At 55.0% G+C, this 14,022-nt stretch overlaps 1 protein-coding gene across 11 annotated transcripts; it reads right to left on the minus strand.

Annotated features, from left to right (window-relative positions):
• Nucleotides 1-20: 20 nt before the first annotated feature.
• On the minus strand, nt 21-5,300 carry SLC25A39 (solute carrier family 25 member 39). Of its 11 annotated transcripts, none has more exons than XM_055256294.2 (12): nt 5,096-5,300; nt 3,863-3,962; nt 3,670-3,729; nt 3,194-3,238; nt 2,805-2,914; nt 2,093-2,160; nt 1,827-1,951; nt 1,451-1,624; nt 1,015-1,124; nt 748-829; nt 589-669; nt 21-508 (listed from the first exon to the last, which is right to left on the minus strand). In XM_055256294.2, the coding sequence occupies exons 2-12, from the start codon at nt 3,945-3,947 to the stop codon at nt 393-395; spliced, it is 1,056 nt and encodes a 351-aa protein (XP_055112269.1). In that variant the 5' UTR covers nt 3,948-3,962; nt 5,096-5,300; the 3' UTR covers nt 21-392. The 11 variants fall into 11 exon arrangements, with proteins under 11 accessions (XP_055112269.1, XP_055112268.1, XP_055112267.1 ...); XM_055256293.2 differs by having other exon boundaries at nt 1,015-1,142; XM_055256292.2 differs by having other exon boundaries at nt 2,805-2,938.
• Nucleotides 5,301-14,022: the final 8,722 nt, after the last annotated feature.

The raw sequence follows: 14,022 nt of genomic DNA on the forward strand, positions 1-14,022 counted from the left end.
AGAGGGACAGGCACCAGGCAGAAGTTCATCATCTTTAGACTTAAGGAATTAAAAGGGTCAGGGAGACTACGCCAGGCTGAGGGCTTCTCGGTTCCTGGAGACAGGCCCAGCTACAGCAAACGCAGGGAAACACGAAGGGGGCAGCTGGAAGATTTGGTCTTGAACTTGCGGGGTGGGAAAGTGATGATCCCCATGACTGGAGCAGCAGGAAGAAGTTGTGTCTGAGGAAGGGCTGGGCCGCCCAGAGGGACAGCCCTACCCTGGAGCTTGTCGCTGGGAGGGAAGGGAAACAAGCCCCCTCCCTCAGTGCTGAGGAAAAGGCACTTGGCTGGGTCTCCTCCTGCCCTCTCCGCATCCGTGGAGGAGATGGGGTCCTTGCCTCCTTGCCCCTTTCAGCTGCCCAGAATCCGGTCCTGGTTCAGCCTCTGGAAGAAGCTTTTGCCGAACTCATAGGTGCTGATCATGATGGCACAGGAAGGGGCAGCCTTGATGATCCGAGGAAGGAAGCCTGCAGTGGAAAGGAGGCCCGGGTCAGGGGTCACGGGCGCAGGTCAGCCCCGCCCCCACCCCCAACACCCACACACTGACCTGCAAAGAGTCCCTTGGTGCCCGACTCGGCCCGGATCCTCCGCAGCAGCAGCCAGGTGGAGTCCACATGCAGGGGGTTCACTGCAAACGCGAGGCCAGCTCAGTGAGACCCCATTCAGGACCCCGCCTGTCCCCTGCCACGGCAATCTGGGCCCTCACCTCTCACAGCCTCCATCACTCCCAGAGCGACCTGGCGTTGGGTCTTTACCACGTCAAAGGGTAGAGTCAGCACTGCAGCCACCTGGTGGGGTAGGCGGGGAGAGGGCTCAGCTCCATTTCTGGGACCCCCAGCCCTACCTCCCAGGTGGCTCTTGCGGCTGGGAGGGACAAAGGCCTCACGGGGTCTGCTTCTGGGCATCTCCAAAAACCCTCAGGCCCCCCGCAGGGAGACCTCCACTGGCCTCACCTCCAGCCCAGTCCACTCACCGTCCCTGAGATGCCACCAGCCACAAAGCTCATGCCCACAGAAGTCTGGTCCTTCGGCCTGAGCCCATTGAGCCAGCTCTTCACCAGCTCATAGTTGAACCAGTACAGGGCTTGGGGTGGGGGATGCACTGATTAGAGATGGGAAGGGCAAGGAAGTGGCCCCAGACCTTCCATCTTTCACTGCCGCCACTCCCTCCCAGCTGTGAGTCTCGTCTGCTACATGCAGGCTCGGAAGCAGGCACTCTGTAGGAATTAATCTCCTGACCGCCTGGGCAAATACTCTACCTGCTAGGCCCACTTCACAGATGAGAAACCCATGGCTCAGAAAAGCTAAGTAACTTCATGGTCACTAGTCACAAAGCTGGGACTTGGTCGTAGACCCTTTGTGCATCACCCCAGGGTTCCCTCACCCACCCCCTGCAGCCTGGGTGCCTACCTGAGAAGGGCACATCTCGAAGGGCAGTGGGGCCCCAGCCCAGCCACAGTGAGCGCCAGCCACCCTGAGCCACCGCAGTTCGAACACAGGCACCCAGCTCCCGGTACGACACATGCTGAGCCTGCAGCTTTGTCCGCATAAGCTCCAGGGGGCTGATCACAGTCACGGTGCCCACTGTGTGGGCATTGGGGGTGACAATGGGGAGAAGTGAGGTCACAGGTCTTACATGGCATCACCTACCTGCTACCCCAGCTCTGGGGACCTAGAACACCCCCCCACCCCCAGGCCGGCAGAGGTTGGGGCTGGGAGCTGGGACTGACTGGGTTTGGGCAGAGGTGGGGACAGAGGGAGGTCAAGGGCCCAAGACTATGCTCACGGCGGGCCAGCGCGCCAGCCACCATGGGTGCGTAGAGGTCAGAGGTCAGGGCTCGACCACATAGGAAGGCCTTCAGTTGGTCGTAGGCAGTGAAGTAGATGGCGGTAGCTGGCACAGTCATCACCCTGGAGATACGGAGAGAGGTTAGCTGGGACTCCCAAAAGGACCCAAACTTTTAAAGCATCGCCTGCCTCACCTAGCCATTCAACAGGGAGCAAGGGGTCAGGAGGTACCAGAGGAGAGTGGTGCAGGACCCGGCTACTCACAGGGTGGCGGGGAGGCCGCTCCAGAGGGTCCTGGTGCCCTCGTGCCTCACGATCTTCACGAAGGCATCCTGGCCAAGCAGGCACCAGCCCAGGGGAAGAGGAGGGACACAAGTGAGGTATGTGATGGGGCTGGCCCAGGCTAGGCCTTTGCCTGACGCCCTCAGCCTCTGCCCACAGCCCTCAGGCCTCCCTGCCTCTACACATGCAGTACCCCAGTTGGCTCCAGGCGGACACCTGGTCACCCTTCAAAAACCTTATGGAGGCCAGGCACGGTGGCTCACATCTGTAATCCCAGCCAGCACTTTGGGAGGCCAAGGCGGATAAATCACTTGAGGCAGGAGTTTGAGACCAGCCTGGCCAACATGGCAAAACCCCGTCTCTACTAAAAATACAAAAATTAGAAGCAGGTGATGGTGCACGCTTGTAATCCCAGCTACCTGGGAGGCTGAGGCAGGAGAAACACTTGAACCCAGGAGACAGAGGTTGCAGTGAGCTGAGATCACGCCACTGCACTCCAGCCTGGGTGACAGAGCGAGACTCTAAAAAAAAACAAACACCCCATGGAGGTACTGCCTTCTCCGGAAGCGCTTCCTGACTGAACCGGCTACCTCTGTGTGCCTTGCCCAACCCCTTTTTTCCTGGGTCTGCTGCCCAGCCAGACCGAACTCCTCACGGACACCGACGAATCCCTATGGACCCAGATGCTCCTCACCATGGTGCCAGTGAAGCGGGTAGGGTCTTGAAACCAGGTGGCACAGCGGGCACCATTTGGGCACAGGTACAGAGGCTCCAGGACACCATTGCAGTACAGGAGGCACTTCCCTGTGGATTGGAGACAGGAGGGCACTGGGGAAAGGCAAGGGGCATTATAATGACAGGACCCTAGAACCTCGCAAGGAGGCAGTGGGCCCCTATCCCTGGAAGGCCAGTAAAGGCCAGGTCCCTGTGTGGATGTTCTGGTGCAGGACGCAGGACTGGCTGGCAGGACCTGGGAGTATATGCTAGTCCATGGCTGTGGAGCTCACTGGTGCCCTGGGGACAGGGACAAGGACTCTCTCCCCCTTGCACCCTCCCATGCTCCCTGTGGCTTGGGGCACTCACATTTGGTATAGGAGAGGCTCCACAGTCTGGAGGAAGGCATCAGCTCTAAAATACAAGGCAGCCCCTCAAGTCAGAAGAGCCCCCACCCACCCTAGGGACCCCATCTCTGGGAGATTTTTTTATTTTGTTTTTTGAGATGGAGTCTCGCTCTGTCGCCCACCCTGGAGCATAGTGGCACAATCGCAGCTCACTGCAACCTCCACCTTCCCGGTTCAAGGGATTCTCCTGCCTCAGCCTCCCAAGTAGCTGGGACTACAGGCGCATGCCACCAAGCGTGGCTAATTTTTGTAGTTTTAGTAGTGAGGGGATTTCACCATGTTGGCCAGGCTGGCCTTGAACTCCTGATCTCAGGTGATACGCCCGCCTCAGCCTCCCAAAGCGCTGGGATTACAGGTATGAGAAACCACGGCCAGCCTCTGGGAGATCTTTCTTTTGCCCAGGCACCACCCCTCACTAGCTCCAGGTCAGGTACTCACCGCTGGCCATGGAGGGCCGCTGAGACTGCAGGCGAACCTTCACCACGTCTAGGGGTGTCACTGGGGGAGGAAGCGGGTCTGAAGGCTCCTTTTAGGACCCCACCCCTAGGACTCCTCCCCCAGGACCACACAGCCTCCAATCTCTGGTCTGCCCCATCCCCACCTGCCCCCACCCCACCTCCCCAGGTCTTACTGAAGAGGGAGGTGACCACAGCCCCGGTGCCTGAGGCCACCATTTGCTGGAGGGGGCTGATGCCCGCAGGGTCCTGGTCAGCCATCTTGAAGCTTCAGTCCTGAAAACCAAACCTCAAACAGACCACAACTCCAGGGATGGCAGGAAAGGAGACTGGGCCACTGTGAGACTTTTGTTTTGAGACGGCGTCTTGCTCTCTGCACTATTGCCAGGCTGGAGTGCAGTGGTACCATCTTGGCTCACTGCAACATCCACCCCTGTTCAAGCAATTCTCTTGCTTCAGCCTCCCAAGTAGCTGGGACTACAGGCGCGCACCCCCACGCCTAGCTAATTTTTGTATTTTTAGTAGAGACGGGGTTTCACCATGTTGGCCAGGATGGTCTCGATCTCCTGACCTTGTGATCCGCCAGCCTCAGCATCCCAAAGCGCTGGGATTACATGCGTGAGCCACCGCACCCGGCCCACTGTGAGACTTTAACCCGACCCTCACCCACCGCCCTCGAAACATCTGTTGCCTCAACAACCCCGGCAATGACCTCTAAAGCAGGGACCGTCCGCCCCCCTCCGCCGGGGAAAACTAAGGCTCGGGGAGACCAGGTGGCCTGCCCAAGGTCACTCAGGAGCGGTTCCGAAGGAAGCTGGGGTGCCAGACCTATCGCTCGATTACAATAGGAGCCAGGGCCGTTCCCTCGTCGACCTCGCACGTGTCCACTGCGCACCTCCTACGTGCAGGTGCGGATTTGGCCCTCGTGGCCCCCAAATCAGAGTACCTGTGCTGCCCCCGCAGCCCCCACTCCAGCACCAAGGCCCCGGGCGGGCACCTGCGAGCGTAACTTACCGGGCGTGGAGGGACGGCCGGGCACCGAGGGTAACGTGTAAACAGATCTGGTGACCACGAAGGGCCCGTCGCCTCCTCGGGACTGCAGGCTGGGATGCCCGGCCCTCCCCGCCCGGCCGGACGGGCCAGACCCGGGGCCCGGAGAGAAAGAGCAGTCTCTGGCCTCACGCCACAAAATGCAGGCCCGGGGCGCAGCCGGGAGAGCAGGAAGTATGGACGTAGGGCCAGGATGTCTCCCCGACCCTCGACGACACTCCCGGCCACGAACCGCGCAGAGCCGCCAGGTGAAGAGGTCTACGCCAGCCCGACGGCCCCAGCACCTGCCCTAGCTCGCACGGCCGCCCGGAGACCCCGGCTTCCGTCTCCGCCCCCAGCCCCGGCCCAGCGCCGCCTACCTGGCTCTAGGCTGGTGCTCGTGCGGCGCGGCGCCCCGGGCCAGGCGAGCCCATACCGGCTCCGCCGCCTGTGCGCGGTCCGCGCGCGCTCGCCGCGCACCGAGGCTGATGCCGAAAGCAGCCAAGGGGGCCCCGCCCCCACGCCGCGCCGCGAGGCCCCGCCCGCCGCGGGCCGACCAGACGCAAGCCCGGAGTGTCCCCGGCTCCGCCCACTCACGTCTCCGCCCACTCGCGTCTCCGCCGGGACCTGCGGCGGTCCCGCCCCCTTGCCGGGGCAGAGCGGGCAGGTTCCATGCCTGTCCAGCGTTGAGAGCTGCCGGCCAACTTCGCGGTCTCCACGTCGCGCTTAACCTGGCAGCAGCAGGCACTTCCAGCATCTTTTTTTAGACAGCATCTTTTTCAGCTTCGCTCTGTCACCCAGGCTGGAGGGCAGTGGTGCGATCTAGGCTCACTGCAGCCTTGACCTCCCGGACTCAAGCGATCCTCCTGCCTCAGCCTCCGGAGTAGCTGGGACCACAGGCGCGCGCCGCCACGCCCGGCTGGTTTGTTATTTTATTTTTGTCTCCCTATGTTGCCCAGGCTAGTCTGGAACTCCTGGGCTCAAGCGATCCGCCCACCTCGGTCTTCGAAAGTGCTGCGATTCCAGGCGTGAGCCGCCGCGCCAGGCTGTTAAGCGCATTTTCACCAGCCGCGTCCCGGCCGCGCGCGGCACTGGAAGCCCCAGCGCCTTCCGGACGGCGAGGGTGACGCACTGGCCCCCTTCCTCGGTGTCCTCAGGTGCGTGGCGGCGGCGGCAGTGAGAATGGGTTCTTCGAGATCGCCAGGAGACCACACAATAACGACGAAGTTACTTGCCGGGCTCCCCGCCGAGACTTGAAAACTTCGCGGCGACTTCTCTCGCCGGCCTTAGCATCGCCCCCATTTTTCAGGTTACGGAACAGGCCCGCACCTGCAAAACGCTTTGTAAACCACAGGGCCCCGCGCGGGTGTGCGCCACCGGGTTAGCTGAGCTGCAGCCTGGGCCGGGCGGGCTGGGACGTGAGCAAGCCGGGGGAGCCGGGAGAGCCATGGGGAGCCAGATCCCACCTCCGCGTGACCTTGGGCAAATCACAACCTCGCCTAAGGCCCGGAATGACTTCGCGGAGAGGGAGAGCACTGAGTGCGGGAGGGCACAGACGTTTTGGTGTTGGTTGCTGTCGTATCGTGATTTCTTCTGAGTCTCAAAACTCTTTGCAGTAGGTTATTGTTGAAATAGATTACCACAGGCCGGGCGCGGTGGCTCACGCCTGTAATCCAGCACTTTAGGAGGCCGAGGCGGGAGGATCACTTGAAGTCAGGAGTTCGAGACCAGCCTGGCCAACATGGTGAAACCCCGTCTCTACTAAAAATACAAAATTAGCCGGGCATGATGACGGGCGCCTGTAATCCCAGCTACTCGGGAGGCTGAGGCAGGAGAATCACTTGAACCCGGCCGGCAGAGGTTGCAGTGAGCCAAGATCGCACCACTGCATTCCAGCTTGGGCAACAGAGTGAGACTCCGTCTCAGAAAAAAAGGCCGGGCGCAGTGGCTCACGCCTGTAATCCCAGCCTTTTGGGAGGCCGAGGCGGGCGGATCACCAGAGGTCAGGAGTTCGAGAGCAGCCTGACCAACATGGTGAAACCTCGTCTCTACTAAAAATACAAAAAATTGGCCGGGCGTGGTGGCGCATGCCAGTAATCCCAGCCACTCGAGAGGCTGAGGCAGGAGAATCGCTTAAACCCGGAAGGCGGAGGTTGCGGTGAGCTGAGACTGCGCCATTGCACTCCAGCCTGGGCAACAAGAGCGAAACTCCGTCTCAAAAAGAAAAAGAAATAGATTACCCCGTTTTACAGAAAGTGAAACTGAGGCTCGACGTGAAAAGCCCGAGATTCGAACCGGCCGGGTGCTTTTCCCAGGGGCCCACACTGCCTCCCCGGGACAGGCGGGTTTAAGTCCAGCGCTGCCCTCTCCGATCCCGCTTGTCAGGGAGACACTTTATTTCCCGGGGCAGCCCCGTACCCCAGGCCCCACCATCCACCTCGCGTTTAGAACTTTTGTGTCATCTTGCTTATTTGTTCTAACAGAGAAACTAGCACGCGGGGGCGGTGGCGGAGGGGGGAGGGGGGCGGGGGGGTGCCTAGCCTGCGCCTTTAAGAAGGGTAGGCCTCGACTTTGACGTCTCTGCCTTCCCCGCCCCTCAGGCCCCTACTGGTCGCCTCCGGCGCTGGAGCAGCCCAGTCAGTCGGCTCCTGCCGGGTTAGCACGTGGACTCCGAGGGGCCAACTATCAGCTTTCCCTGAGAAAATGCCTTTGAGCTCCCGTACAGCTCTGAAACTCCAGCTTGGGAGCAGGAAGAGTGCAATCTGTGACTTGTAAAGGGGCCGCTGGGCAAAAGGGCCCGAGAGAAGGCGTCCTTTCCATTCCCTTCCCACCTCAAGCTGAGTTCAGAAATGACACGAAATAATTTTATCAACTATCAGTCAAGGTCGGGCTCACGCCTGTAATCCCAGCACTTTGGGAGGCCGAGGTGGGCGGATCACCTAAGGACAGGAGTTCGAGACCAGCCTGACCAACATGACGAAACCCCGTCTCTACTAAAAATACAAAAATTAGCCGGCAGTGGTGGTGCGCACCTGTAGTCTCAGCTACTTGGGAGGCTGAGGCCAGAGAATCGCTTGAGCTCGCGAGGTCGAGGCTGCAGTGAGCCGAGATCACACCACTGCACTCCAACCTGGATGACAGAGGAAGACTCTGTCTCAAAAATAAATAAATAAATAAATAAACAAACAAACAAACAAACTATCGGTCAAGGTGAGAGCCTACTCTCCGCCAGGGTTCTTTACAACTTCGACGTTTTGGTTTACGGAACAGGGGAGGAAACTGAGGGCTCTTGTGTGTAGTGACTTTACTCGTGTGGAGGAGAACCCAGACTTTCCCTGCACACACTCTCCCGTTTTACGGATGAGAAAAGGGAGGCCCCAAAGGTCAAATCGCCCCAAGGTCACTCAAATGAAAGAGTCAGCATTAGATCCCCCAATGTGCCTGAGCCAGATGGGCTCCCACCCTGTCCCGTTCTCAACCCAGATGCACTGTTCCAGCAGCACCCTGACCTGGCTTTCCATCTCACCTGCCTCTTACAAGCAAGTGTCTTAAGGCCTCTAAGCCTTAGTTTCCCCATTTACAAAATGGGCTGATGGTGATGATAACGCACCTTCCTCTAGGGATTATGTAAGGATTTAATGCATTAATGGCTGTGACGTGCTTAGAACCCTGGCACGTGGCAAGCATTCTATGACAACTACTACTGTTGCTGTTACTGTATTGTTATTGCTCTCTAGAACCTGTGGCATGGAAAATTCCCCAGATTCCGGCCTCACCTCTGCCTCCAGTATGCAGTCATGGATAATAATAACTCCTTATACCCAGAACGAAGGTCACCAGTGCAAAGTAGCACAGCCAGGAATCAAACCTGGGGACCTCTGAGCCTGTTTCCCCAACAGTACATTGAGGGCCTTGCACTCCATTGCTGGCTTTCTTTTTGTGATGCTCTTAAATAGGATCCTTAGAGATTTGTCGATACACCTGTTTCCTCATCTGAAAATAAGGACGATATCACCTGCCCTGCCTAACGTACAGATTCTTAATATAATGTCTCTGAAAGCTACATGAAGAGTCAATAAACAGTTCTGTCAGACCTGCCAGGGGCCCAGAGCCGCGTGGATCACAGTCCTTGCCTTCTCCAGAATGTAAATGCTTTGAAGCTTAGAGAACCATGAGCCCTCATGGGTGTGACCAAAGCAGTGGCCCCTGGAGAGGTTATCCATGGGTGATGGGGCACCTCCGGACCTCGTGAAGTCTCTCCCAAGAATGACCGTGGCAGGTCAGGGTGGAGGAGGAGCCTTGACATGCTCCAGAAGCTATGGAGCCCTGACTCAACACTTCCACCCTCGAGGAGCAAGCCTGGAAGGCTGCAGAGGTGGCCACTGGCCTGGCTGACTCAGGCAAGGTTTACATTGGTTATGCACCCAGTGGTCCTTCCAGAGGCAACATGTGGCCCCACGTGGCCATCTGCAGCTTCCTCGCGCAGATGGAAAAGTAGAAACTCTCCCTTTTTAACTGTAAAAGGGGAGAAGAATGTACCAGCTGCAGGGGTGGTTGTGAAGACTGAAGGACCAGTCCTCACCTGAGACCAAAGGGGCCAGTTTATTACAAGGCTGAATTTGTCCAAGGCAAGCCTTGGGACAGGGGCAGTGTCCCCTCCAGCTTGCACCCCCAGGGCCTAGGAAGACATCTCTGGAGCTGATGGGGGACTCAAGGGCTTCACCCATGGATGGGACCCCACCAGCACCTCTGAGTCCAGGGCCAACACTGTCTGCATCTAGAGTAGCCTCCCAAAGCAGGGCCCAGGGCTGCAGAACCACTGAGGCCCCCACCCCCTACTGCCCAGAGGAAAAGTCCAAATCCCAGGCCCATAGCAAATGTAGTCTGATCTTTAATGGATTCTGAGGGTGGAAAGGAGTAGGGGAGTGATGGAGGACTTTATTGGAACAAATGGAGAAAAAGGAATAAGGTCTGTATGCTAATTACTTTTTTTTTTTTTTTTTTTTTTTGAGATGAAGTCTTGCTCTGCACCACCATGCCTGGCTAATTTTTTTTTTTTTTTTTTTTAGTAGAGACTGGGTTTTCCATGTTGGCCAGGCTGGTCTCAAACTCCTGACCTCAGGTGATCCACCCACCTTGGCCTCCCAAAGTGCTGGGATTTCAGGCATGAGCCACCATGCCTGGCCTCCCAGGTTCAAGTAATTCTCCTGTCTCAGCCTCCTGAGTAGCTGGGATTACAGGTATGCACAACCACGCCCGGCTAATTTTTGTATTTTCAGTAGAGACAGGGATTTGCAATGTAGGCCGGGCTGGTCTCGAACTACTGACTTCAGGTGATTCACCCACCTTGGCCTCCCAAAGTGCTGGAATTATAGGCATGAGCCACAGAACCTGGCCAATATTACTTTATCAGTGTTAAAATTTCTGGAGTGATAACAATACTGTGATTTTGTAGGAGAATGCCCTGTTCTTAGGAAACACATACTTTAGTGTTTAGGGATAAATAAAGTGTTATGATGTCTGTAACTTAGTCTTAAATGGCTCAGCAAAAAAAGAAGCCAGGCATGGTAGCTCACGCCTGTAAGGGAGGCTGAGGCACGAGGATCGCTTGAGCCCAGGAGTTTGAGACCAGCCTGGGCAACACAGGGAGACCCTGTCTCTTAGAAAAAAATAAAAAAAAATTAGCTGGGTGTGGTGTTGTGCACCTGTAGTCTCAGCTACTTCGGAGGCTGAGGTGGGAGGATTGCTTGAGCCCATGAGGTGGAGGCTACAGTGAGCAGTGATCGTGCCACTGCACTCCAGCCTGGGTGACAGAGCAAGGTCTTATCTCAAAAAAAAAAAAAAAAAAAAAAAAAAAGCTAGTGTAGCAAAATGTTAGCCCCGTCTCTACTAAAAATACAAAAATTAGCCAGGCATGGTTGCGGGTGCCTACAATCCCAGCTACTCAGGAGGCTGAGGGAGAGAATCGCTTGAACCCAGGAGGTGGAGGTCGCAGTGAGCTGAGATCACACCACTGCACTCCAGCCTGGGTGACAGAGCGAGACTCTGTCTCAAAGAAAAAAAAAAAAAGAAGATATATACATATATGCTTACGTGTGTGTATGTGTGTGAGTGTATATATATGTATATTTGTGTGTGTGTGTGTGTGTGTGTGTATATATATATATAAAAACAGCTGGGATCAGCCCAATTTGGAGAAGTCCTCCCTGTCTCCCCCTGCCTCTGTGGCCTGAGAAGGTAGGCTGGAAGTGTCTGGACACCTAAGGCTTTTTGGGGGGCCCTGGGTGTGGTCTGAGGAGGTGGGCCCCTAGAGGGAGAGGGTCCTGGCTAAGACTTTCCAGAATGTCCCCCAGCCTGGGTCCCAGAGCTCTGCTGGGAGAGCGTGGATTAATATGGAAGGTGATTTTAGCCATAGCTACAAAAATTCTAAACGCCAAACCCTTGATCCAGCCAGGCCACTTCTAAGCATTTCTCTAGTCATCTGCTCATACAAGTGTGAAATGATGGTACCAGCTTGGCCTTCTTCATTGCAGCCTTCTTTGTAACAGCAGAACATCCCGTGAAAGGGAACTGTTAAGTACGTGACCCTATCTCCATGTGACAAATCCACACAGCCTTGAAAGGGCGGCATTCCCTGACCTATCCACGTGGCATGGGGGGTGAGGGCTGCAGATCTCTATATCATTATGTAAAACAATCTCAAAGACAGTTAAATTAAACAGCAGGTGCTGAGAGCATGCTGGACGGTCGTTCCAAACAGCAGCGTCACTGCCCCCTAGAGGACATTTTTTGAAATTTATGCGGCCACTGTCATTTCTGGTTGTCACAAGCCTGGGGCTTCTGGCATTTGACAGATGGCAGGTCAGGGAAGCTAAATGCCCTGTAAGGTGTAGGACAGTCTGACACAATAGGGAATTTCCAACAACAAGAACACATCTCTCAATTTCCCTCTGTCTTTCTGGACAATTACATACATGAGGAAATGTTTGCAATTCTCAGATCTGGAAGATGGTTCTGTTTTACCCATATACCCACACCTTTTTTTTTTTTTTAGACAGGGTCTCTCACTCTGTCGCTGGTTGGAGTGCAGTAGCACGATCACGGCTCACTACAGCCTCGACCCTCCCAGCTCAAGTGATCCTCCCACCTCAGCCTCCCGAGTAGCACACTCCCCTGCCTGACTAATTCGTTTGTATTTGTTGTAGAGACAGGGTTTCGCTATGCTGCCCAGGTTGTAACCATACTTCTTTTGAATACTTATATTCTGCTATGCATTGCGTTTTCCGGAATAAAACCACTCTGCAATTGTAGGGAAAATTGGGTTTTGTCTTCAAGAACTTTACCAAAGGTCATTTGCCATTTCATTTTTTGTTTGTTTTGTTTCGTTTTTTTTGAGATGAAGTTTTGCTCTTGTCGCCCAGGCTGGAGTGCAGTGGTACGATCTTGGCTCACTGTAACCTCTGCCTCCTGGGTTCAAGCAATTCTCCTGCCTCAGCCTCCCGAGTAGCTGGGATTACAGACACCCACTACCAGGCCTGTCTAATTTTTGTATTTTTAGTAAAGACAGGGTTTTGCCATGTTGGCCAGGCTGGTCTCAAACTCCCGACCTCAGATGATCCGCCCACCTGGGCCTCCCAAAGTGCTGGGATTACAGGCATGAGCCACCGTGCCCAGCCTCATTTACCATTTCAAAATATCAGGTCCTGTCCCTGGTTGGTTGTCTAGTGGTTAGGAAAAGAGGGCCTGGCGCGGTGGCTCACGCCTGTAATCTCAGCACTGTGGGAGGCCGAGGAGGGTGGATCACGAGATCAGGAGATCGAGACCATCCTGGCTAACACGGTGAAACCCCGTCTCTACTAAAAATACAAAAAATTAGCCGGGCGTGGTGGCGGGCGCCTGTAGTCCCAGCTACTCGGGAGGCTGAAGCAGGAGATTGGTGTGAACCCGGGAGGCGGAGCTTGCAGTGAGCAGAGATCGCATCACTGCACTCCAGCCTGGGCAACACAGCAAGACTCTGTCTCAAAAAAATAAAAAAGGAGAAGAAAGAAAAGAAGAGAAAAGAAAAAAAAGAAGGAAGGAGAAAGAAGAAAGAAAGAGAAAAGAAAGAAAGACAGAAAGAAAGAAAGAAAGAAAGAAAGAAAGAAAGAAAGAAAGAAAGAAAGAGAAAATAAAAGAAATAAAAGAGATGGAAAGAAAAAATGGAAGCAAGAAAGAGAATGATGGAAATGAAATAAAAGGAAAAGTATTGTGGCATGTGGTGATTACAAACACAGGATCAGGGCCAGACCTGGATTCATTTCAGCGGTGTGACCTCAGGTCACACAGGTTGCCTAATTTCCCTTAGGGGCTTTTTTTTTTTTTTTTTTTTTTGGTGCCAGGCTGAAGTGCAGTGGCACAATCTCGGCTCACCGCAACCTCTGCCTCTTGAGTTTAAGCAATTCTCCTGCCTCAGCCTCCCGAGTAGCTGAGATTACACTAATATAACACCACGCCCAGCTAATTTTGTATTTTTAGTAGAGACAGAGTTTCTTCATGTTGGTCAGGCTGGTCTTGAACTCCCGACCTCAGGTGATCTGCCTGCTCGGCCTCCCAAAGTGCTGGGATTATAGGCGTGAGCCACTGTGCCTGGCTTTTTTTTTTTTTTTTTTTTTAAGACGGGGCCTCACTGTTGCTCAGGCTGGAGTGCAGTGGTGTGATCATAGCTCACTGCAGCATTGAATCCCTGAGCTCAAGTGATCCTAGTGCTTCACCTTCTCAAGTAGCTGGGGCTACAGGAGCGTGCCACCTCACCTGGCTAATACATATACATACATATATATATATATTTTTTTTTTTTTTTTTTTTTTTTTTTGAGTCAGGATCTCTCACTCTGTTGCCTAGGCTGGAGTGCCGTGGCACAATCACAGCTCACTGCAGCCTCGACGTCCTGGACTAAAGCGATCCTCCCACCTCAGCTCCCTCCCCCATTCCCCCCACCCAGTAGCTGGGACCACAGTCACGCATCACCACGCCCAGCTAATTTTGTTTATTTTTTATAGAGAAGAGGTGTCAGTATGTTGCCCATGCTGGCCTCAAACTCCTGGGCTCATGTGATCCTCCTGCGTCCACCTCCCAAAGTGTCAGGATTACACCACAGTGCCCAGCCTTAGTTATTTCACTGTAAGATGGGAATAATAATTGCACTACCTCAAAGGATTGTGTTAAAGATTAAAGAGTGTAATACAGAACCTAGCACAATATAAATCTCAATAAACAGTAACAGGACCTACCTTTTAAAAATACTGAAATGCCGGGCGCGGTGGCTCAC

The sequence above is a fragment of the Symphalangus syndactylus genome, chromosome 20 (genome assembly GCF_028878055.3).
Source record: "Symphalangus syndactylus isolate Jambi chromosome 20, NHGRI_mSymSyn1-v2.1_pri, whole genome shotgun sequence".
NCBI lineage: Eukaryota > Metazoa > Chordata > Mammalia > Primates > Hylobatidae > Symphalangus > Symphalangus syndactylus.

What these genes read in the sequence shown, in the direction of transcription:
- SLC25A39 (XM_063629220.1), bottom strand. Translation starts at nt 3,947, where the DNA reads ATGGCTGACCAGGACCCTGCGGGCATCAGCCCCCTCCAGCAAATGGTG. An exon ending in TGTGGTCACCTCCCTCTTCA is followed by an intron (nt 3,730 to 3,862) that starts GTAAGACCTGGG and finishes TTCCTCCCCCAG; the next exon opens with TGACACCCCTAGACGTGGTG. An exon ending in TCGAGATGTGCCCTTCTCAG is followed by an intron (nt 1,143 to 1,450) that starts GTAGGCACCCAG and finishes ATCTCTAATCAG; the next exon opens with TGCATCCCCCACCCCAAGCC.